This window comes from Oxyura jamaicensis, chromosome 3, assembly GCF_011077185.1.
Source record: "Oxyura jamaicensis isolate SHBP4307 breed ruddy duck chromosome 3, BPBGC_Ojam_1.0, whole genome shotgun sequence".
NCBI classification, from domain to species: Eukaryota; Metazoa; Chordata; class Aves; order Anseriformes; family Anatidae; genus Oxyura; species Oxyura jamaicensis.
In genome coordinates this window covers 97,272,790-97,299,309 of record NC_048895.1, presented here as the reverse complement: position 1 = coordinate 97,299,309, position 26,520 = coordinate 97,272,790, and the positions used below count along the sequence as shown (strand labels likewise).

General features: G+C 36.6%; 1 protein-coding gene across 16 annotated transcripts in view; it reads left to right on the top strand.

The window, feature by feature from the left end:
* Positions 1-26,520, top strand: part of DLGAP2 (DLG associated protein 2) — a 325,073-nt gene that overhangs the window by 130,774 nt on the left and 167,779 nt on the right. For 2 of the 16 annotated variants that reach the window (XM_035323322.1, XM_035323320.1), the window contains exon 1: positions 12,565-12,605. The exons of the other annotated variants lie outside the window; for them this stretch is intronic. In XM_035323322.1, coding sequence (XP_035179213.1) covers positions 12,578-12,605 — 28 coding nt within the window. In that variant the 5' untranslated portion in view covers positions 12,565-12,577. Of the gene's footprint in view, positions 1-12,564; positions 12,606-26,520 lie in introns of those variants that run through there. 16 annotated transcript variants of the gene reach the window in all.

Here is a 26,520-nt window from a genome sequence, read left to right as displayed (position 1 = left end):
ACAAAAATAGTTAATTTTACTTTTTTTGGGGGGGGTAGAGGGGGGCATAAATTAATATGGGAATAACCATAAGACAGAAAAGAACCACCTGAATGTCTTGAAAGAGAAAATGTGAATGAGTAGATACAGGCAATACTGTATTTTCAGTCATATTTCTAAAAGAAAAATCTGATCGTTTCATTAACTTGAGGAGCAGAGGGAGCAAAACTCAATAGAGAAGTGACATATGCAAGAAAAGAAAAACTGGCAGCCATCCTTCCAAGGAAGGAAGGAAGGAAGGAAGGAAGGAAGGAAAGAAGGAAGGAAGGAAGGAAGGAAGGAAGGAAGGAAGGAAGGAAGGAAGGAAAGAAAGAAAGAAAGAAAGAAAGAAAGAAAGAAAGAAAGAAAGAAAGAAAGAAAGAAAGAAAGAAAGAAAGGGAAAGAAAGAAAGAAAGAAAGGGAAAGAAAGAAAGAAAGAAAAAGCAGTGATGATTTTGAAAGGCCTTAGCTTTTGGAGGCAAAGAAACAGTGGCCACAGATGCATGACTGAACAACCATTTTTAATGGTTTTGTAAAATGCTGCAATCTATCTCGACATCTTTGTGAGAATTATGAAATTCCAATGCTTATTGCATATGACATGATTTCTGTAAGGTCTTGTACTGATAAAACTGTACTGTGGAAAGTTGGCTAGCCAATTCTTAAATTTGATTTTAATCCTTAACAGAAAGAAAAGACAGATCTTTTAAAGAAATAGTACTCAATTCTGGAATGGAAAAAGTGGTTTCCATCTCATGGCAGTGGTATCGTCTCTCTGGAAAAGTGTGTTTCTGTTGACCTTAACAGAATATGACAAGTTAAAATTTCAAATGTTCATGAATGTAATCTAGTGTTACATCTCAGGTGATAACATTCTGAAACAAACAAACAAAAATATTTGGAAGGCTTTGGAATATAATATATAAATTCACATATATATATGTATTTAGTTAAGTAGATAGATGTATTTCATTAGCAGAAGTTCTAGGAGCTCAAGAGAGGAGGCATCATTTTTCTATCCGTGCTAAACCAATTTAACTATGCTATTTACTTTTCTATCACTGAAATTTCAAATTCTATTAGCATAATTATGAGTGCACTGTATAGGATCTGGTCTTGCTTCTATTCAACTCAATGGCAAAATTTCCATTAATTCAAATGGCAGCAAGGACGATCCCCAAATGTTCCTATTGAGCTGTTCACAAGCTGTGCCTTCTTCATGTTAACCGTCAATGAATTTTGTTTGTCAGTGCAGCTGATCATTCCACATTAAAATAATAATAAACAGATGTGATAACAGCCTGCCATTTTTCATTTCTTCAGTCAAACAATTGATGGACTATGTGATTTCCCCATTTAATGAACTGCCAGCTGAGGATGCAAAAGCTGTAACTGACACAAATCAAGAATATTGTCAAAGAAATCTTTAATATAATTTCAGAAATGCTTTTAATGAAAGATTATTTGCTCGTTAAATTCCTTGTTCAGACAAATAGCTTGTTGAGTTCTATATACTTAAATTTAATCCTGTATCTTTGAGAAAGGAATGGAAGAAGCAGGAGGAACACATTGGGTGGTTGTTTTGGGCAGTGCAACCACATGGGCTAAATAAATAAATCAGTACACAAATTCAAATTAATAGAGTGGCATGTTTCCTTTAAAATATATTAATCCCAAAATCACAAACATCATTCTGCTCTCCTCCCTAATTTGCATGTATACAAGAGATCTTATTACATCTGTAGAATAAGAGTTCTGCCATGTCCAAATTACTGTCTCCTCACCTGTGGAACTGAAACCTGTGGAACCTTTTCATATTCAGGCGTGGAAAAGAGAAAATAATCCTTTTCTTCTGTAGTGAATAGTGCCTACGGCTTTTTCCTCCTTAACTTTTGACTTCTTTTTTCACCTTGTTGCTCTTGAAGATGCTTAGTAAGCTGTATTCATTTCTATTAACCAACTGTTCAGAATCAAATGACAAGGAAAAAGGCAATATTAGCGTGATATAACAGAATATTTTTTTAAATGGGTCTACTGGTAATTAACACTTTTTTTCAAACAATGTCAACAATGTTCACTGACATTTTATTTTACATTTTCAATATTAAATTCTGGTATATATTTGGTATATAACTAACTACATTATGTTCTTCATGGATTCTTTCCTGTAATTCATTCTCTTAGAGTAAAGCCATCTATATTAGTGCAGAAGACACTAAGAATCTGTATAACATTATAATAACATTATAACATGGAAGAATAGCTTGAAAACAGCCAACTAGTTGGAAAAAAAAAAAAAAAAAAAAAAAAAAAAAAGGCAGTCTGAGTCACTGGAAGCATCCACGTCTGTGCCCTTTACTAATAGAGACAATGCACGGTTTTAGACACCATGGCATTTGATGCATCAATATGACCAAAAAAAAATGTAAATCACTATGTCTTTCCAAAAGACAGACTTACTGGTGTAGATCTCTAAATCCTACCAGTTTCTCTAAGGCCCTCAAGTCTTGAAGGAGATTCCTACATAAAAGACAGGGAACAAGATTCTGTTCTGCACCAATGCTCTGCACAGGGACAGAGGGAGCTGAAATACAGATTCTGAGTGCCATTTCTTCTACTTACTGCAACAGTTGTATCTCAGAGAGAGAAACATAAGTAGAAGAGGAGGCACGCTACTAATAGGTGATACGGTATCTTAGAGGAAGTATAGTATATTGCTTTTAAAGGAAAATGTGTTAAAATTTTGTACATACATGTGAGATCAGGTTAATCATTTGTGTTTTGCTGTGCAGTACTAAGGAGGTATGCTCACTGAAAACAAAAAGCCTATGTTCATGGTAATTCCAAAGTTGGTGTTAATAGCAGAATCTGGCCGCTTATTTTCACTATCACATCTTGTAACGTTGGCATTTTTTTCTGAGATTTAGGTATTGTCATGATAACACTTCATTATTATGAATATATACTCACACCACTTTTTGCAATACAAAAATCATAACTGTAGGTTTTTGCAGGAACAGTCATAGCTGAACTGTGACTTACAGCAATGTACTTTTAAAGATAACTTTTAGTACCACTTTTCAACACAACATGCTTTATTGTTCAGACACCCATCCTTTTACAAAAGAGTTTTCAATACTTTTTTTTTTTTTTTCCTAGCAAGTAGCAATTATTTTCTTACTAATTCCTGAAAAGTTCTCGATATAAATTAGAATAAAAAACTTAAATACGAAGAGCCATGAAACTTAAACCCTTAAAAGTCTTCCTAAGTTCAAAATCCAGTATATTGCTGCTCAATACTCAGCTAGCCAGAAAACCTCATTTGTACAGGTAACAAAAAGTGACCCTGAAACAGTATGCTGTAATTGAGTAAGTGTAGAATGGCACCCTCTTGTTTGCTGGCATGTTATAGATAGATTTATTTTTTCAGGAATACTAAAATGTCATCTTCAGTGTTGTGACTTGATCCGTTTATTTTTTTGAAGGATGCAGGAGAAATCTGCTCATTAAACTTGCTTTTCATTTTCTGGTCACGTTTTTCCTGAGAGTGTTTTCAGAAAGGCCAGAAACATCGATCCATAGCTGTTTGACAACACCGATTGACACCAAAGAATACTGCACATATACTACAGCAAATACTCTATATTGTATACATTGAACTAATAATAACTCTAAACTGGAAACATACAGCAGTATTCCTAGGACCTAACATTAGACTTCTAAGTGCCTAAGTTAGCTATTTTCACTATGCTTCCAACATTGTCAAGAAATAGAGCTGGTTTCCTAGAGGCTAGGTGGACAACCCTAATTCAGGTACCTATTTTTCTCTTGACCAGTTTAAGAAGCCTGGGTAGCTGAAGACATCCATTGTGAATACTTCACAAAGGCCCAGTTGCAACCTTGACATTTAACAAAAACAAGAGAATTATTTGCATTGCTTTCAGGGTAAAATAATCGCCTTGTAGTTATTTTTGTGGCTTCTGAGGAGCTTTAAAAAATGAGCTTTTTGGCTCAGGTATCGTGGTAATCCCCGTTTGCAGTTACTAACACTTCCACATCTTTTGACTGAGGGTCTAGGTGCTGTTCAGGTATGATTTAATAATTATGATGCAGATGTCACTATTCAGAGCAGCACGAAGTCCTTGGATAAATAGACTCCGTAAGTTACACAACAACATGATTCACCTGTTGCATCCCACCTTACTATGTTTCAGTGCCACAGTATCAATTACTTTGTCATGTGGGAAAATTGAAGCAGAAAACAGAGGCATGCACCTCTTTAAAATTCTTGTTTGCTTAGCCCAGTTATACAGTAAAAGATAACATACAATTGCTGAGATGGAGCAGTGAAATGTGGTGAATGGCAGTGCTGCTTTCTCTGCCACAGGGGAGGGAAGACCTCTGGGTGCTGATCAAGCAAAGCAGACTTAACTAGGGCAGGCACTGCTGGAGCCATTCATCTTCCCTCTTCTTCTGCTCCCATTTTTGCACAGTCTTTCTCAAACATTCTTGTTACCTCTATGTACTTTCACTAAACTTACGTTGTTTGTGTCTTGGATGCATCTTCCTTGTCTTCTGTTAGGGCCTAAGACTGATTCAGCCCTGTTCTCAGAGCTGTATTCCTTCAATGATCATTAATTTACCATTTGTGCTTTGTGTTCCTACCCTTGGGCTTTTTCATGCCATATTGTGCTTGTCTTTTAAGGCTTTTGCTATCCTCCTGTGCTTTAACCCTGAAAGACACCTGCTATAATTATGATTGCTCAGTCAGGAATAGACACCTGGCAGGTATAGTTCTATTGTAAAAATACATTTTCATATTTTTCACTCTCTGTGACACAATCCAGCAAATTCATAACATAGCTAACCTGGTGATGCTGAGTGACTTTTTAAACCTCCAAATATCAGTAGATAGTTTTTCCTGCCAATTTCCTAATCTGAGACTCTATATACCCAGACTATCATCAGTCTTAAGAACTGTTTTCACACCACAAACAGGGCATTGCCTTTGGTTATCACATTAAATCATCCTAATTTTCTACATTTAAAATTGGTAATAGACCTCAATAATTCTGCCAGTGATCCAAGGGATAATACACAGGATGAGTCAATAGCGACTGGAAGAGGTATGGAAGGTTATATTGTGCTCTTAAAAATGTGGCCATGTTTTTGTGTTCATTGTAGTAGCAATTGTATTACATTCAGAGGAATGCATTTTTAGAGGTGAATACATAAGACACCACATAGACCTTCAAATCATTCCTCAAAACCTCCACATACTCACATCTTTTTCAGGTTTTCTTCAAGTGTTGTTTAGTTAGAAACCTATTTTAGGCAAAAGGAGGCTGTTTTTGCAGGGTATTGTGAAGTAACGTTAGACACAGTTCTGCTTAATCTTCCCTCTGGTACAGTATATACTGCATTAAAAAGACTAAAAATTTTAAATACCTCTATCATTTGTATGTTTTCAGTGTCTATAAAAATATTTGAAAAGTTCCATTGTGTGAGACATTACTGCCTCCCTGTACTTTCTACTGTTTTGAAACATAAAATGTTCATAAACAATTGTTGTTTTTCCTTTCCTTTTTTCTTTTTTCTTTTTTTTTTCCTTTTTTATTTTCTTTTTTTCTTTTATTTTCTTTTCTTTTACTTTACTTTACTTTACTTTTTTCTTTTTTCCCTTTAGCATTTTTTCATCAACATAGGATGGTTTAGACTGGAAGGGTCCTTAAACATCCTCTAATTCCAACCCCCCTGCCTTGGGCAGGGAAACCTCCCACCAGACCAGGTTGCTCAAAGCCCCATCCAGCCTGGCCTTGAACACCTCCAGGGATGGGGCATCCACAGCTTCTCTGGGCAACCTGTTCCAGTGCCTCACCACTCTCTGAATAAACAATTTCTTCCTTATATCTAATCTAAATCTACCTTATTTTAGATTAAAGCCATTCCCCTTTGTCCTATCATTCCACTCCCTGAGAGGAGTCCATCTCCAGATTTTCTGTAGATACCAATACCTTTAGGAATAGTATAAGGTATCTCTGGAGCTTTCTCTTCTCTAGCTCCCCAGTTCCCCCAGCTCCCTCAGCCTGTCCTCATAGGAGAGGTGCTCCAGACCCTTGATCATCTTTGTGGTCCTCCACTGGACTCACTCCAACAGTTCCATGTCCTTCTAGTGTTTTGGGCCCCAGAGCTGAACGCAGCACTCCAGATCGGGTCTCATGAGAGCAGAGCAGAGGGGGAGAATCACCTCCCTTGCCCTGCTGGCCATGCTGCTTTTGATGCAGCCCAGGATACAGTTGGCTTTCTGGGTTGCAAGTGCTCATTGCCAGCTCATGTTGAGCTTCTCATTAACCAGCACCCCCAGGTACTTCTCCTCAGGGTTGCTCTCAATCCATTTTCCACCCAGTCTGTATGCTCGGGCTTACCCCGGCCCAGATGCAGGATCTTGCACCTGGCCTTGTTGAACCTCATGCGGTTCACGCAGGCACACTTCTCAAGCCTGTCCAGGTACCTCTGGATGGCATCCCTTCCCTTCAGTGTGTCAGCCACAGCACACAGCTTGGTATCATTGATAAACTTGCTGAGGGCGCACTCAGTCCCGCTGTCCATGCCACCAATACAGATGTTAAACAGCACTGGTCTCAATACCAGCCCCTGAGGAACACCACTCATCACTTGGACATCGAGCTGTTTTTCTTAAAGTTTCACAAAAACTAGTGGAATATATTGGCAGAACAAAACTTGTGAAATTATTCTGGTATAATGCTCAAATTATTGATAAGAACCAAGTATTCTGTTTTGTAAGTTCCAGTGTTCTTTTGTCTAGCCAATTGTGAAAGGCAATTATATTCTGGGAGTTTCTGTCTTTACTGTCTTATCCCATGGCTTTATTTTCATAAATTCTTAATCCTCAGAACAGTGCTACTTAGGTTCAGTTGGGTTTTCAGACTGTTGAAGGCTGAGATACCATTCAAAACATTCAGTCCTAGCTGACTGAATATTACATGATAAATAGCCTCATTTTCTTACCCCAAGGAAAACAAAGGTTCTCATTGACTGTGAACCAGCTGACTGTATTTAAATACCTATGATTTTGTTGCCAACTTGTAATTTTTATGGACCATTTTTTTTTGGAACAGTGGTTGCAACAGCTTGGTATGAAATGCACTGGACTTCCGAGATTTGAACAAGGGCAAGAAATTATTTTGCCACAAGGGGAAAAAATTCTCATGAGAAACATTTAGGAAAAAAAATAAGTACAATTCAGAATATTAGTTCATAAATACACAGTGCCAATGCTTAAATATCTTGGTTTTGTTTTCTACTTCAATGTTTTAACAAGAGCTGAAATTTTTGCAATAATACAGTTCACTATACTAGTAAATAAATACACAGTGCCAAAACTAAAATACCTTGTTTTTTGTTTTCCACTTCATTTTTTTTAGGAGAACAGATTTGTTTGCAATAATAAACTTCTGATTAATAAAATAGTGTGAAATAGTTAGTTAGTAGTTATTACTGCTCCTCAGTGTTTAGCCTCACACAACAATTAAATTATTTGGAGTACAACAAATACTTACTCATATCAGACTGAAAAAAAAATCTTTCATACTGGGGAAGAAAATGAATTTAAACCAGCAAGCTAGATAGAATATTTTTAGGTATTTATATTTTACTAGTCTCTACTAAGGATTCCAGAGAACCAAACTGTGCCTGGTATTAGTTCTCCTAGTACTCAGCTGTTTTGTTCACCTAATTCTTCTTTCCATAAAGAATATTCAGGGGACATGTGGGGGGGTTAAAAAGGACCACCGCATGCTTAGGGTGTTTACAAGATGTGGAACTCCCACATCTGTTTCATCCTGGGCTTCTTCAGGCTTTCAGCCTGATGAAGGGGAAAAAAATAAAGATTATCTAAGATATATAAGCCAAAAGGCAACGAGCCAAAAAAGAAAAAATAAATAAATAAATAAATAAATACATTTCTGGGTATGTTAAAAGGGCAGGGTGCAGCAAGAAAAAGATTTTATTGCTCCGTGAGTTTTATGCTCAAATGCATGTGAATGCAGAGTACATCTTCAGCTCACATGAATGCCATACCCACAGTTCCAGCAACCTTTATGCTTCTGAATTGCTTCTCAAAGCTTCCACCTCTTTTTCATAGTGTCTTGCTGATTTTTTTTCCAACAGAAAATAAACAGAATATGACATGACCTTTCTTCTTTCTTAGGCTGGCTTGTTCTTCTCCTCTTCACCTTTTCATCATGTTCAGAGAAGTTTTTCCTTTTCTTTTCCCATTCGCCTCTCCACTCCTTGAATTCCTATGTCATTCATCTCTCTTATGTAAGCTCATACCCATGCTACACCTAACATTTCATTCCCTTAGCAGAGGTTGTAAGAGATGAGGTTTCTGCTGGTGAACAGAGACCTTAGTTTCTAGCTTATTGCTAATTCTTCTTGAGTCAGCCAATCTAAGGTGTATCTGCACTTCAGACTCTGCCATTTCCTCTTAGCTATAGTTCCTCTGGTGGGAAGCTATTCATTTACAGGTAGTTAATAGGAAAAACAAGCACCAGAGCATTGATTGACTTCAGGCTGTGTGGAGCTGGAGCGATGTGTGTAAATAGGATATATTTATTACTGTCCTCTGCCGATATTTTAAGACTAATGCATCTTTAGTTCTACAAAAATACATTCCCTTTTAGAAATCTGATGAGCTTTTTCCACTGCAGCGTGTGATTCACATATAAACTATGTTTTTCATGTGGGCGTTTAAACCTGGCAGTCTGCATGCAAAACATCTCTGAGCCACGAGACATCTCTAAAAGCATATAAAAGACACTGCTGTAGTCTGAACATTTCATTTCTTCTGATGAGTTACTACCGCAGCCGTTTAAAAAGAAAATACACGCGCATGTACCCATTTAAGATGTAAAGAGAGCACCGCCATAGAACAGTGTCGTGTCATTTCTTAAGTGAAGATTAAAGAACATCCTAGGTGACCATGATCTGTGGGTTATCCAACTTAGCCAAAGGAAATACGGCTGCGGAAGCAGGGCTCACACCCTCATAACCCATATAAAGGGCTCACACTGCCACAGGGTTTGTGAGACTAGCATTATTAGATTTGTTCTGAGCTAAACCAGAAAATGACAGAGCTCCTCTTGTTCCCTGTTTGAAGATCAGGCTGTGACAAACAGGGTGAGAAATGAATTCTGTCCTTTCTGTTACATCAGGTTTCAGCACTGTTGATATCTAAAGATGTGCTGAAGACTGATCGTAAGCCAACCTCTCAGTTTCATTTATCAGTGGGATATTTTTTCACACCGTTTTGCAAAGATAATTAAATGGCCTTCCTTCAATTGTTTTAAAGCTATGATAAATACAGTAGAAATAAATCCATCATAAAAATGCCTGTCACAAGCAGTAGCAGTTTCATTCAGCAAACCTGATTTTCTTTTCTGTGTTACAAGAATAAGAAAATTTCTGATGTGTTACTGATGGGTATGAGGATGACCGTGGAAACATTCAGAATGGCTGTTCAACTGCCAGAATATGAGACAGTAACAAAATCCTACTGATACTTTAGGCCAGAGAATTAATTAATGTAGTTTGCAAATATTCTGGAAATTAAGCAAAATATTTATATTTTTTTCCACCCGTTCCATGAGTTATTATAACTGACATGAAAAGCCTATAGAAAAAGCAAAAAGTTATGAACAAACCTATTACTGGAACAAAAAGTGAACATTTAAGATTTCACTGGAGTGGGAGAAGTTGTACCTGGCTTAAAAATGAATGTCTTTAACAAAAATAATAACAATAATAATAGAAAAGTCAATAAAGGAAATCACTCATTACTTTGATGGGATTCTTTCCTTTTTCTCTCCCTTCCTTCCTGCCATGAACAATAGATGGTATGAAAAAAACATGCTTTAGTGCTAGTTTTAGACAGATTTTGACTGCCACTCCATTCTGGCACCTCAATAACATGGTTACATTTGAACTCTGTTATCAAAAACGTCTCTCATTGCTTTAGTCTTTATCATTGACCTGGCTTCTGTAGGGAATAAATTAACACAGGTGAACTTGTAGCACTGATTTTTGTGACTAATTTCTGAGGATATTTTGAGTAGGGAGAGATTTGTACCTTTGTCCTGAGTGTTCATTTCCCCTTTCTTACCAGTAGGTCTTTCCTCAGTGTATAGTAAAAATTCTCAGAAGAAGATCAGTGGCTGGGAAAGGTTCACTGAAGTAGCTACAGGCAAACATTTGTGTGCATGACCCTTTCTTGTTTTAACATCAAGTACAACACAGTTAACATAAGGATGATAATTCCAAACAAAATCAAAAATGTGTTTTTAGAAAGGAAGGTAAATTGTACTCTGAAAAAAAAACATTGCTTTAAATTGAACAACATAATATTTTTACACAGCCTTTGTTTTTTCATAAATTCCATAATTATGTAATGTATGTTTGCAACAAGGCTTGTATGGATTTCAAGAAGGTTTCAGTTTTTCCATTTGTTATCTCTAGTTATAAGAGCTAATCTTTTCCTAGGAAATCAATGTTTCAATTGTAAGAAACTCACATGTGGTGGTACAGGATGCAAACTAGGTCAGAATAAGTAGATAACATTTTGTTCCAGGGTTCATGAGTCTGTCTAACCCCCTCTGGGTACAGATTATGTTTCAGGACATTTGAATAACAGTATAAAAAAATCAGTTCCCTTTATAGCTAAATGAACTATGAATTAAATTTGTTATCAGATGACCAGTAGCTGCTAAGCATTTTCCAGCTGAATAAGCTAATAAACCTATTTACTCTTTCTGCACGAGCAAGCACAGGCCCATTAGCTGCAGATGCCTTCAGCAATATTCTTTGACATATAGAAGGTCATTCGCCTTTCATTGTCTTCATATCTTTATAGTTTAATGGTTAGCAAAAAGAACAGCTGCAATAGTTCTATTAAGTAGCTAATTAGTAATTTAAAACTGCAGTTGTAGGATTTTTATCCCCTTTAACCTCATTCTGATGGATTAGTGCTTTATATGCATTTACTTTGAAAACTCTGGATTTAAACTGAAATCACCTGTAGTAATTCAAATTGTCAGAAGCTTTATTAAAATGTGGTGGCAAAATACTTTGCTTATTAAAAGACCTCTTCTTGCTCTTCTTTTTCTTGCTATTCAACATCTCAGTGTTTGCTGGCAAGAAGTCTGTCAAGGGATGGATTGGTAAGAAGCTAATGGGTGATTTAATTTGCCACGGGCTCTGACAAGTGCTGCATACTTTTCCCCTTTGTGACAAGATAGCAGGACGGTTTCAGTTTTGTAATAGACTTTTCAGGAACTGTTGCACCTTTTCAAGCTTCTGCAGTCAGGATTACTGAAATGAGTAGGCATTATTATCAGTATGACCATGTTTTCTTTAGTGATTATAGTTATGGCTGCTCCGCTTGCTCTCTGTGCTCTCTTGCAAGTATTTCCCAGAAGGACTGTTCACCGTACGAGTTCATGTCACAAGAAACATCAACGAGGGAACAAAAGAACAGATTTTGTTTTTGCTTTTCAGGAGGGATAATTTTTTTGATGTTTCTTGTTGAATCTATGGAGCATTGCTTCTGGACCTATGAGTTGTTCTGCTTGATCAGAGCAACAGTCATTTTAAGTCTGTATCCTACTGCAGAGAGTAAGAGGTACCTGAAGAAAAACAATATATTGGCACCCACTCCATCTAGAAAAAGCTTTGTTGTGTGCTCTTCTCCCTACTAGAGAGTTTATTATCCTGCCTAGCAAAACACAGTTGTTCCTATCACTGCCTCAACTGCCTTTTTTTCTTTATTTTATTACTGTGCTAGGTAAGCTCATCAAGCTTTTAAGAGGGATTTAAATGTCTGCTTACATTTCCTTGAGTTTCATTTCACACCTCAGTTTGCTTAGAATGATGTCAGAATTTCTACAATGCTAATAATACATATGTATTTAATTTTAAGTAATGGTATTTAAACTTTATTTTTGATAAAAGGTACTATAAATACCCATTAGTTAAATGACAGTAAATCGCCATTTTAATTTGGTTATCTGTGTTCATCAGAGATACTCAACTGTTCATACTTTAGCAGGGGAAACACCAAAAATAGCATGAAGTTGCTGAAGTACTAAATGCAAATTAATATCAACAGAAAACTTTGACACCAACTACGTGAGACTTTGTAATCACAGGAAACTTCCTACCTTAGGGCGACCTGTTGAAGAAATGTGTCTTGTTATATTCTTTCATGTTGCTGGATCAGTGCTGGGCCTTGCTGTACATCAGGAAATCTTCACCTTATTTAGCCTCTTTTTCCATGTGCTCTTTGAGCTCTGTTTGTGTTGACTTTGTGGAGCGGAAAGGCCGTGCTGTCTCGTAGCTTTCGGCATACTTGCTTTAGTTGTGGGTAAAATGTGATCCAGATCTTCTGTGTTTACCGAAGGGCTCTTCCTGGTGTTAGTGCAATTCAAGTGGCTGGTCTTGGACAAGTCCTTAAGCTGTTTTTTCTCAATTCTGCAGGTAATGCATGTGTTGGAAGTTACAAGTATGGCATGGTAAAGTGTTTTTTGATGCCTTTGAAGTTCTTATCTCAAAACTTCTGAAGTATCACTTCATTTCCACAAATGTTTGAGAGTTTGAAGAGCTCTTATATATGAACAGTTTTATATATAAATACATAAGACCAGATTGTGCTAACAGCCTGCTGATTTCCACACACTGTCAATTTACATTCTCTGTGAAATTGACCTCCAGATGCAGTATTAGAGTTGGTCTTCCAAACCGTTCATTATTCTGTTAAACAGCTATCCCAGATTCTTATTTCATTTTCTGAATGTGGTGACCAATGTGACAATAAATAAATCTTCAGTTTCTGTACATCCACAGTGAGCCGACAATCCCAGAATTTCCAAATAATTGAGAACATAAAAATCTTTGTTCACACCTTGGGAGTATAGTTATAGTAGAAGCAAAACATTTGAGATATATATATATACACACACACAAATTATGTATATTTTATATAATATATATATACTAAATATAAATGTATATATAACGTACATAAATCACAAAACCTAAAGTATAACATGGTTTTAGAATAAGAACAGAGCTTTAAATAGAGGCACACTACACGCAACTACAATATTTTTTGCCAATCTTCTCAAAGAACATACCTTTCTTTTACTCTGGACTTTCATGTAGAGAAATTTACTGATGCAAACAATTGCTTTTACTGAAGTATATGTATAACCTTGTAGCTTCTTAAGCATTTTTTTAGAAGAATGCTATCCCAAAATCAGTTGGAAAAGGGAGGGGAGAGGGAAGATTCAGGGACTTTAGTCAATCAGATCTTTTGCTACGTACCTTGTGACCTATACTGCACCTTTAATGGGAACCTCAGAAATTCTGTCAAGGGTCTTGACATTGTAAAGCTAGCTTTCTCTGAGCTGATATTAGAGCAGACAGCATTTGAAAATAGAAAAATGTCAAAGTGATTTGACTGAAACAAATGGAGTTCCCTAGCTGATTTCCCTGCTGCCCCAATGGCCTTGCAGGTGGCAGGGGTACTTTCTTTCCATCTTGCACCCAGGCCAGGAACTCTTCAGCTGACTTCTGCACTGCAGCAATTTTGTGCAGTCCCTTCTTGATCCCTAGGGAGCCTCTTTCCTTAAGGCCTGCCAGGATGTCTTGCTCTGACAGCCATAGCTGCCTGAGGCCTGGCTGTGCCGTAGGCTGTCTGCTGACCTCACCACGTACGTCTGTCCTCCTTCTGGTCCCATGCTGGAAACCTCTCTGTGGCCCCCTGGGGAGGGTCAGTCCTGCCATTGCTCCATGTTCTTCACTAGATGGATAGTGCACCCACTAGAAGACAAACAGGATTTTTCTTCCATCATTGCATCTGCACAACCGAAGTCTCTTAAAAGAATGTAACATTGCATACAGTAGACAAATAAAATAGGCATTGTCTGTTACAGTCAAATAGATTTTTCCTTTCTTTAGAGAAGTTCAGCAGATGGTTTGGGGACCAGACTCTGAAACTGAAAATCATGGTATGCTCTCTTCTCTGTAATTAATACACTGACCTTTCTAGGACAATCCTAGGTTGTCATATTATGAGTATAATATAATATATTCACAACTTCGGATTCAAATTCCTTTTTTTTTTTTTCCTAAGTATCTGAGTCCCATACTTACAGGCAACAGAGAGAAGCATGCATCACTGAAGAGAGTCAGGGATTTTACCTCTTTGACACTATGATGCTTATTTCTAGATGGATGATCCACTAGGTGGAAATCAGGGAGCTATGCAGTGTTTGGTTTTCTCTGGGGATACGCTGGAATTAAAGCCAGCCCTCCTTATCTGAATGCTTCATTTTGTCTCAGTACTACCACTCGCTGTCTCCTCAGTTGTACCAATGCAGCTCTTTCAGAACAAAACCTCTCAATTACCATCTCCTACCAGTTTTGCTGTGTTTTAGCAATTCAAAAAATAATGTACTTCTGAAACATTTATACATGGGTTTCATGTGAGCTGTTTACACAGTTTCTGTTGGTAGATGTGGTCTCAAAGTCCTTTCCAGTCAGAAAAATCCACAGTTTCTGTATGCTTTTGCAGCAGCAGTGAGAGGCTGATGAAATGGGGCTGACTGGAGTGTAAATGTTGTGAGCAGTATCTGAGTTCTTGGATCAGTGGCATTAACTGTGATAAAAACAGAAAGTCCTTCATCCTATACCTTATTTTCATGGTACCTCATTTTATTAAAATTGTGTTAAATATTAATATATGTATTTTTAAAACTGTTAAGCTTATATATTCTAAGGGTTAGTGTTCCTGAATGAAATATTAGTTAGTGGGTGTCCCACTGCTGTCCAGGACGGAGTTCCAGGGAGGAGGAAAATAATTTCTCTTGTTCTTCTTTTCCCTTCAATCCTGTTACCATTCCTCAGAGTTATGTTTTTCTTCCATCATTTGTGATTAAGGGCTCCAAGCAATATAACCCAGGCAGAACTCCCATGGAGGAAAAAAAAAAAAAAAAAAAAAAACTCATATTTTACCTAAGTTCTTACTACAGCTTTTATCGTGATTTTTACAGTGTCTTCCTTTGTTTTAGATAAACCAAAGAAGGATTTCCTAATAGCTGCTTTTATTGTTCACCTTAGGTGAAGACCACCTGTAGCATTCCCAAGCTTTGCTGATATTTCTAATAAGTCACAGTTGCATTCATTGGGAATAGTTAAACTTTCTGAATAAAAATAATAACAGTGGTGTGCTCAGAAATAACATCAGTGATGTGCTTAGAAACAAAATGATTGTGTTAATAGATGCTAATCACTTAAGGCAAATGAAAGAGCAAACCAGGGCTTTATTTCTAGAGCATATCTGTAAGCAAGGGATAAATTATACCTGACTGAGATAACAAAAATATAAGCTTATAAAATAAAATGCAGAATTGCACATACAAAAATCTTTTTTTATTTCCATGGCTTTTGCTGTGGTATTAAATTTTTGTCCAACACTGCTCTTTTTGGTCTCAAGTTGCTTTAACTTTAATAGAGATTTTTAAGTAAGCATCGTGCTGTAGTCTGTAAGTGAATTTCTTCTTTGCTTTGTTTTAAACAATGCAGGTACTTTTTTTAGGTTCTGTTTTTTTCCACAGAGCTTGTTGAAGTTCATTATTGCTTGTAATTATGATCTTCTATTTTCCTTTTTAATTCATTTGGTCTAATCTCAGTCAGCAGAGGAATTGTTTGATTATGTATTGCATTATGTGTCCTGAAATATTCCTTCATGAGTTCTTTAACAGACCTTTTAAACTTGTATTTTTATTTTAAGTTATTTGTACTGCATTGAGATTCCTATTATCTTGATAGACTAGAAAATACATAGATTTGTTAACTAACTATGGAGGACCAATCTAACATTCATTCACAATACAACTAATAGATCACTGTAATGAACAGAACATATTCTTTCAGGAAAAAAAAAAGGGGGGGGCAAGAAAAGAACTGCACAGAATGCCCAGCTTGTCCCCTGCCCCACAGGGTCAGTGATCCTGAGAAGATGTTTACTTCAACCTGGTTTTCAGTTCTTCCAACAGAAAAGTCATAAGATTACCTGCAGATCTGTTTCTTTGTTTCACGATCCTCAGCGTTAGGAAGTCCAACTAATGTTTGACCTTAGTCTTCGCTGTTTTGAAGTAAGAAACAGCAGTATTATTTTTTGCATATGAAATCTGAAATAGTTTCATTCCCTTTAGCAGCACCTTTTGTGTGCCTGAAGGCTGATATTGTGCCCTGTTACTCTTATCTTTTTAAAACATAATGGCAAATACCTCTTCCAGTCTTCCCTCATAGGTCATGTTTTCCAGATTTCTGATCAGTCTGTACTCTCCCTACATGGGGAGTCGAATCTGTACGCAGCTGTGGCCCCAACCTTCACTGGATGTAGGAAAAGAATGACTTTCCATATCTTATACCTTATGTTCTTGTTTATACATCCCACTAAAGAGCTTATTTTTTTCTCAGATAACATGATATTGTCTCATACTTAACTTTTGGTATACTGTAGTAGCAGACCACTTTTCTATAGAACAGATGCTTTAGGCAGAACTTCTCTGCGTAATATCTTGCAATTAATTATTCCCTGAGTAGGGCAATAACAAAGAATTCCTTGATCTGGCCATACTATATCTTATATTGTTGTTCATTTTTCACTGTATTACAAAGGAGAGCTTCAATATGCTGGTAAAATCTCAAAATTTGTCGACCTTTGTTAAGCCTATGCATAGAATATTTTTTTTTTCCTCCAAGACTGAGGACTCTCAGAAAATATGGGTAATGTTGAATGTAATGGAATATAACAATTTTATTTTTAAAGCTACTTTTAATTCCAGCACCAACTTTAAGTACTATGTACCAAATTACCAGATACCATTTTGAAAACTGCCCTCACAGTTAGAATTTGAGATAGTATATATTAATTATCCTAACGGAAATTAATGTGATTCCAGCTTTTTGAAGTACTTTTGTATGTAACTGATTATAATTTTTTTTTCTATTGGCCAATGTGGAACAAGGTTATTGGAGAGGAAAAAAAAAAAAGGAAAAAGGTCATACGAAGTATATTATTCTCTCATTCTTTCATTTTTAAGTATTTTTTCCCTTGGTCTTCAAAATTGTTTGACAGAATATTTGCACAACCTCTCAGCATTTCCAAGGTTTTAACATGATTTTTTCATATCTTGTGTATAAAGTAAAATATAATCAAATAATTGCTTAAATTAGATGAATCTCTCCACACAATACCACAGATACTGCTAAAAACTAGGAAACCTTATGAGGAAGAATTAGGGCACATACATATCCTTTAGTAGAATCTAGGGGCAGAAGGGACCATAGAGAACTGGAATGATAAAATGGAAAGGGACCTCTGGAGGCATTTGGTCCAAGTCCCTGCTCAAGCAGGGCTACCCAGAGCTGGTTGCCCAGGACCATGTCCAGGCAGCTTTTGAAGATCTCCAAGGAAGGAGACTTCACAACCTCTCTGGACAGCATCTGATCCATTCCAGGATTAGTTTTCTGGGGAAGCAGTCTGAGCTATACATTAGAAGCCATTACTCCATCAGTTTAGCTAGTCTGTTACTCACATCACCATAACATTGCATTATTCTCTTTCAAGCTTAGCTCTCTTATGACCTGGGTGGGCTGCCCACATAGCAAAGACCTGGAGAGAAAGCTGATGAATTGTCAATGTCCTAATATCAATCTGATGAGAAAAGTGTGGTTTAGATGTATGTGTGAGGAGGAGGAGCAGGGGCCAGGGACTAGGCACGACCTCCCAGGGAAGAGGAAGTACAGAAGTGTATTGTGAAGAGAAATGAGTGGGGACAGAAAGTGTCTGTCTGGAGGACCTCTAGGGACAGGAGCAAGCAATACTTTTTATTATTGGTGATCTTAAAGGCTTAGATCCTATTTCGTTTGTTTTAGTACAGAGCTGAATCTAGTGAAGAAATTTCAGATGTGATAGACATAGTCTCAATAAAAGTTAAAAAATAAACATAACCATGAAAAAAAGCCTTGGCAAATTCTTGACACTACCTAATATGGGTGGGTGAAATACTGCTTAAATTAATTTAAAATTCATTCCAAAAATTGGAAAGCTGCAAGTTTTCTTCAGAGTATTGTAGTGCAATAACAAGTCTTGTAGTGCTGCCTCTGAAAAGAAGGAAGAGGTTTAGAAAAAAAATCAAAATCTTTTAAGGTTAATCGTGTCTCTTCTGAGATGATAAAGCCAGTTCTGAGAAACTGTCTTGCCTGAGGCTGCTGACTTTAGATTTCTCTCATCATTAATCTTTCTTACATTGTGTGTCATATTCAGTTGCAGTAAGACAATTAAGCTAAGAAATGTGAAAGAAGGATATTCTCTCCACTTTACAGCAGTGCAATAGTGTTTCTAACAACTAAACCACTGCAAGATTTGTAGGACACATAAAATGTAGCTCCCTCTCCTGAAAATAATTTCATTGATAATAAGTGCCTGAAAACAATTGAATCTCTTTGAACAAGAGCACTAAAAATTACAGGTTTTATTATATTAACAAATAACTTCTCAAAGAACGCAATTCTATCAGGTTAAATGCAAAGTTTAAAGTGAGGACAAGAATCAGCAGTTGTTTTGACTTTTTTTCTCCTTGGTTTTATTTCTTTTTACATTTTAACCAAAATTCCTGACAGGTCCATTATAAAATAAAATGAAAAAAAACTTGCTAGCAAAGTCAATTACCATTGCCAATAGAAGCAAGTGTTGCTATCCTTTAACAATCAACTTTGAGGATGCTTGCTCATTTTGGAGAAACCAGAATTTGTTTATGGAACACCTCTGGAGTTGTAGATTTTTGATTTTTTTTTTTGTTTGGTTTTGCTTTATAACTCATGATATGAAAATTAATGTTACATGAAATTTCATATTAATAATATCTCCAGATGAGACGACATTGCTTTTATGAAGTTTATCCAGTCCATTGTGGAGTCAGATCTATTTCCATATCAGAGTTGTTAAAAAATAAATAAAAAATAAAATAGAAAGTTTTCGTTATTATTATTTTAGGTATTTTGTTAAGTACAGAACGTGTTATAGCATACATGTGTAGTTTTACATGAAAGAGAAGGTGAGATCAAGTTACATACTGCAGACCAGGCTTGGCCTTCAAATACAGTTACATTATAATACTCTAAATTTTTTCCTTTCATTTGAAACTGCTGATTTTTCAAGGCTGTCTGTCCCATACAACAAAGCAGTTGCAGTGGCGTTTTCCTTGGAAAAGCTTTTTGAGGACAAAATGGAATTAGTCAAAGTGAAATGGACCCATGACAATTTGACTGCTTGCCTACTTGCATTGCATTGCCCAAATTAATGTGCATCTCATAGACATATATCCTGGGTTTAGGTATGATAACTGAACTCTTTGCCTTGTTTTACCTGTGAATCCATCCATTTTATAGTAACAATCAGAAGAGTCATACCCAGGATTAAGGTTGCTATTAAATAGTTATTTCATGTTGCTATTAAATAGTCATTTCATCTGTTTGATTTCTATAGGTTTTAAATAACCAACTACTTTTGGTGGTGATCCATATCCTGGACTGGAATAATTCCAGTGACTTCCCCGGGTTATAGCCTGAAATCATTTTTCTCCTCTGGTTATATTCCATATGAGAAAACGTTGAAAATACACTCTCACAAAACTCAGCTGAAAGAATGCTAAACCAACCAAGTGAAGCGATCAAATCTGGAAATGCCTATGGGCAAAAGCCAATTCATCCTTAACTTTGTTCCCTTGTGCATAGAGATTTTAATTATATTATCACAAACTTTTTCCCATGAAATCCACTCTGGTTTTATTTTTTTCTTTGTGAATTCAGTGCAATTCTTACCCTTATGAAATCAAAGGGAGTCTTGCAGTCTTTTCTCATCCACCTCTGGCATCCATCACTGGAAACACAGACAACTTTCTTAACTCACCAGTTCAGAAGCTGAATATTGTTCAGTGAATGAGACAGGAACACATTGTTATGGCACTCATTGTGTGCTGCTTTGTGTTATAGGTTGTTGACCCATTTCTATAGCCTTATTTTTAAAAATGGTTATGGTCCCTTTATCTCTCCATTCTTGTTGTGGAAAGAAGTCAGTTAAGAAGGCAGATCCTATGATTTTTATTTATTTATTTTAATTTCAGTAAAGGCTTCCTCTCAGGGTAAGATATGCAAACAAAGCAACAGCTTGGCAAGATAAGGACTTGTCAACTCAGGCCCTGAAGCATTGTAGCTATGTTCAGATGGCTTTGGACTACAGCTATTAATCTGGAAATGGCTTATTGGCTTGGATGCACCGTGTCATGAATGTACTACTTCACGGTCAGTGTGTGTGAAGCCAAAGGGGCTCTGCAATGTGTTTGCTTTTACTGCTGTCTCAAGTGTTAATAAGCCAAGGCACGCTTGTACTTCTTGTGCAATGCCACATACATTGCTTGGAATCAATAAACTCTCCTAATTTCCATTGCTTCCTTTGACAGCTTGGCTAATTCATACATCTGTTTATTGCATGGAATGAATCAGTAAAATTGAGCAGCTTATTTTGTGTTCTGAAATTTAGTGGTACATGGCTTTTACATGGTTCTTAACTCCTTCTAGGATATTTATGCTCCTAGCAGGGAAAAAATACATTGTCTTTTTTATTATTTTTTTCAGTGAAATCATAACAATTTTACAATTAAAAGTTTCTGTAACACTTTCCCCCCACAAAGTTGTCTTTCACAAATTTATACCACAATCCATCTATATCTTGAATACTGTGATATAATAGGACAGAAGGAAAACCTGCACCTGGTGCTCTTATTGATGTCACTCTTGAGAAAACTTGATAACAGCAGGACTGTGGCTGAACATTTTCAAAGATTTAATTAATTTTAACACAAGCTCTTCAGACATTGCCACAACTTGAAAAGGTTTAACTAAACAAAGTTTGACGAAGCAGTGAGCAGCAAAGAGAAAGTAAAAACAAAACAGCAGTCACCATCTTATTGCAGCATGATTTTTTAACATTTATGTCAAGTGATTATTTTAAAAATACTAAGAAAAAACTTCCTTCATTTCTAGAGTGCACAGAGCAGTTGCCAGAGCATGCTAGTTTTCTAAACGAAGATCAAGATGAGAGATAAATACTTTGCAATGGAAGCTGACTTCATGCATGTGCACATCATACAGCTGGAACCCAAAAGGATGTTTTTCTCAAAGAAATGAATTCCAAGTATTTATTGACCTGACATAAACTCTAAACCTCCTACAGAGTACTAATATTAAATGACAAAATGATCCACTTTAGCTTCAATGATTTAAAAGCCCTGAGAGATCTGTGCAATTATTCTTTGAAATAACATGGAAGCAGAATTAATGCTAAACAGCATTACTTACATTTCTGTAGTTTCACTAGTGTAGCTTTTGAATTATCGGTTTCAACTCCTGTGCCATTTACAACAGATTTCTTATGTTTTCAGTTTTGGTCCTTAAATTCCTCAGCCCTTAAACTTGTGATAGACTTGTCTTACATGTAGAAATTCAGAAAAAAATGTGGCTTTTTTAAATTAATATTGAACTTTTTTCTTTTTTTTTTGTTGTATGGCTTATGTAGAAGCATTACTCTAGCACTAATCTAGCACTGGTCTTTCTAATATACCTGTTTTGCAGATCTTAAAAATATATGCATAGACTGTGCCAAATTTCTTTTGACTTTTCCTTCTGAAAAGACATTATCTGTTGGCACACTCCTGGGCTTGCCTCATTGAAATGCTTCATTGCCTGTACTTTTATTTTTTTTCTTTGAGTACTTAAGTACTTGATCTTTTTCCTACTGACTTTTGCAATTCCAACATACTTTGAAGATTCAGCTTGTTCAGTATAACAGGAATTATCCTAATATTTAGTAAATCACTGAGCCAGTTGTGTCATATAAGTCTGAAGTTGGTGCTTTACATGTCAATTTATAAAAATAATTATTTAGTCCCTCTGAAACCAGCCAGTGCATCAAAAGCTTGAAAGAATAACAAGTGCTTGGTTTAATCTAATAAAAGAAAAGACAGGAGAATGAACATGAAAGAATACCCATGGCTTGGCCAACAGAAGATAATGAATGATATATGAAAGACCTGGACAAGCTGAGCACAAAGTTGAAAGCAACCAGACATGAGTTAAAAGAAGGGCAGTTGATGCTGAGGTGAAAATGAGAGGATTATCTTTTGGTTAGAAATGGTTGCTGATTGAAGAGCTTAAATTTATATAAATTTTCAATGGAAAAAAAGTCACTAAAAACAAGGAAGTGTCAGAGGCATTTCTAAACAAACAAAAAGAAATAAGATAAACTGAAAGGATCTGACAACACGAGGAAGCACCTTCTGAAAGATATGTCAGTGTTTGACATGAATAGCAGCATGAAGTGGAACAGTTGCATTTCACAGGATTGCTTGCCTTTCTCATGCAGAAAGCAGATTTAGAAAGGGTCTGAAATAAAACTGAGCAGATATATTATTTTCCAGTTTACTTCTCAGGAAACATTTTTATTATTATTATTATTGTATTGTGCCTGCCTCCAGAATTTCATCACAAGATTTTATAAACCTCTCAGTATTTATATGAACAGATGAGTTAATTTCTTTTTTTTTTTTTTTTTTTTATTTAACATTTTTTACTTAATCTGTTGTATGGTTTTCTGGTGTGGAAAACTTGATAGCTTGATATTTCTGAAGGTCAAAATATCCCCATATCATGATGTGTATAGTGTCACTGCTTGGTCATGGAATGCATATATTCCTAGTTAATGCAAAAAAAAAAACAAAAAAAAAAACCTTTTCATATGGGAATAGAGTGTGATTGAATGCACAGGTCAGATTCAACTAGACTCAAAACTCTACCAGCCATTTCTTGTCAGATACTGAAACTCCACCTACAAGTAACAATTTATCAAAGGTTAAACGAGTATAAGTAGCCCACGGCTGTCTGTTAGCAGCCTCCTTAATTTGGAAATGGCATTGTGGGATACAACACAAAGGCCTGTGTGGTCTTTTTTAGACAAATACAGAAGGGTTATACTTGCCCTTTCAGGCAGTGAGATAGAAATCAGCTCAGACCTGAAGTTCAGGCTTAGGTTATTAGCTCAAGAATAGTGCTGTAACACATAACCACATCACCACAGACCCTGGATGTGTTCAGATCTTAGATTTGGCCAGACCGCAACTACTTCACAAATGTCTTTAAAAGAAATTGGTTAGAATTAAGCCTTTCTCAAAAGTCTGTTGTTAATTGTTCAATGATCAGCTGTGCATCACTTCAGAAGTCTTACTTACTCAGCTTAAAAAATGTTTGTAGACATGCTAAGAAATTAATAACCTCAAGAAATTAATTCTTTCACATCTTTTGTGCTTATACCAGCTGCACAAGTGGAAGGGGAAAGTGCAAATATTATTTTTATTGATGTTTCTGAGAACCTTTGTGTGTGTTTAGTTCACAAATTTACACTGTGGGCTGGAGCAGACTTTAGGAGCTGTAGCACTGGCAGTCAAAGCGTGCCTTCCTCAAGGCACTGGGTTTATTACAAGTGGTGAGGATAGCACACCTCTTGTAGTTCTCTGGCTTGACACAGGGCATCCATGGGGAACTGCGGGGGGGTTCCAAATTACAGTACACTTACCACGGGTGATACATGTCCTCCATCGCTGCTATCTAAATGCTACTGAATGCTACCTAAATTAAACCGCTCCGCAGTCGAGCGGAGTGGGTGCTGCTACCACAGCACACAGCACAGCAGGAAAGCAGGGCTGGGATTTCTGCTCTAATGTACTCTGGGTTTCCTGGTGAGAGCTACTTTGGAAAGTATTAATGTTCAGATCTGGAGATGGTTGTATGCAGCTGTAGGTTCTACAACATATTTTAAGATGTTATTTTAAAACCCTGTATTGAGTTTGGATAAAGCGGTCCTGAGGCCATGATTATACTGGGAAGCATGAAGCAGGCAGCTTGCTTAAGATGAGCGAAAGGAGAAAATGGATTAATGATGGCTTTCAGAATATAAGGAAATGTTTTTTGTTACTGGGGGTTGTTTCTTAGTTTTTTGAAAGTGAAACAAGGTAAAGAAATGAGGAAAACAGAAGTTGTGGAGAAAGAGAAACAGACCACAAGTTAGTTCAGCTCACTAGGTTCAGTATAACCTTTTTTTTTTTCCCTCCAAATTATGTTACCCACTATGACCCTACTGAAGGGGCTCAGTCAAGTCAAATTAGACTTAAGATACATTTACGATCAACTCTGTCCACTATTCCAAATATTTTTGGATGTAATCTTTTCTGAAAGTGATATGAACTTTTATTCCTTACAAAAGGTGGTGGCATTTTAAGACAAAATAATAAATACTGTTCCAAGATCACAGAAATCAATTTATTCTAAGGAAACTAAGGACAATACATTTAATTAATACTTGCTATCCAATGGAAGAGGATGCCAAAAAGTTAACTGTATTTTAAGTGAGCATTTTGTTTTAATAGGGTGCTATAGCAATTCTGGAAGTGTATTTTTCTCCATTTATCATGTTGTTTTGAATAGAATATTTTAGAGATATTTTGCCTTTGGTAGTATTACCAGCTCTTGTGATTTTTCACAACTCTTATATTTGGATAGGTTAGCATCTGGAATAACAGGATTTTAGCTCTGCCAGTCTCTGCTTCTGCTAAAGCATATTGCACAGGAGGGGAGAGGCTGCATTGCCATAGAAGTGCCTTCTGTGTGAGCTTGTGTGAGTGGTTTTTGTAGATGCCTAGGTGTATGGAAGTTACCAGGAAGTTAGTATGATGCTGCACCTTGGCACAAACAGCTGCGGTTGGCCTCCCAGCCATGTGCCAGTGGGTAACTGTGGGTGTGCCATTGCAAGGGTGAACTGCCTGAGTGAAGACATGCATAGGCGGTGTGGAGGGTTACCTGCTATTCATGATAGCAGGTGGGTTCTGTTAATAAAAGCTGCTTTACTAAAAGCTCTTCTAATAAATATTGGCTGTGATCTGTCTCTCAGTTCAACCCCCATCAGGAAAAAGGAATTTACAACAACATAGACATTCATTTCTTGGGATCTTTCAAAATTTGTATTATTTCACAGAATCACTGAGTTTGGAAGGGACCTATGAAGGCCACTTGGTCAAAGCCCTGCTCAAGCAGAGCCACCCAGAGCAGGGTTCCCATATCCATGTTCAGGTGGCTTTTGAAGATCTCCAAGGAGGAGACTCCACAGCCACTCTGGACAAACCTGTGTCAGGGCTCTGTCACCAGTACAGTGAAAGTTCCTGATACTTAGACAGAATCTGCTGTGTTTCAGTTTGTGCCCATTGTTGAAGTTCTTGCTGCAATATTAAACTAGAAGATAAAATTTAAGACTACAAGCATCATCCTATATAATTATCCCATGATTTTAAGAACTTGGAGAAAATATTCTCCAAGTTCTCTGACAGAACAGGTGTTTTTTTTTTTTTATATAGTTCGGGATTTTTAACTAGGTATTTCAAAGATCTGCAGCTATCAGATTTACCAACAGCAGATCAGATAGAATTCTATGCCCAAATTATTCACATATTGTTCTCATGTCTGTCTCAGATTAGAAATCCATGCTTAAAGATATTCTTATGTTGAGATCCAGCTCCAGATACTTACAGTTATGCAAGTAGATGTCTGAACTCCCACTATTTAGAAATATTAGAGTTCTTACCAATGAACAAAAGTGATCTAACTGTTCCACTGACCAAATCTGATTTCTAGCTTTCAATGTAATGAATCAACTGCATCTCAACTATTTCTTCATGTCAGATACTTTGCTGACATGTAGACACCTCTACTGAAGAAATGTAAATTAGAACCTCACTCTTAATGATATGGAAAAGAAAGCAGGCAAAATTAAACACTGGTTAATGTTGTAGGTGTGGTCTACCTGTCTCAGTATGATGCAAATTTTAATCAATAGAGTAAAGGTTGAATCAGATAAATACTTTTGTGTGTGTGTGTGTTTTAATGCTATATTATATCTTCATAACAATGTGTTCATCTGTTTCCCTGTATTTTTCTTTGAATTATCTCCAACAGTAAAAAACAGTTCCAGCAAGCAATGCAAGTGAGCAGTGGTGTTGTAAAATGGTGACTGTACGATTATGAATTCTTGAGTGCAATCTTTAAGTTCATTCCTTTTCTCATTTTCAGGGAAATAAACATAGAAAAGGTTATGTTCACATTAAACTGATAATTGTATTGTTAACAAGATTGAAGGCAAACAAATGCAATAACGTATCAATGAAAATAAGAAAGAGCTGAAAACAGTCTTACTGCAGTAGGCTTGCGGGTACAGTGGCCAGCTAATGTAAGCAGTGCAGATCCTAGTCTGGGCAA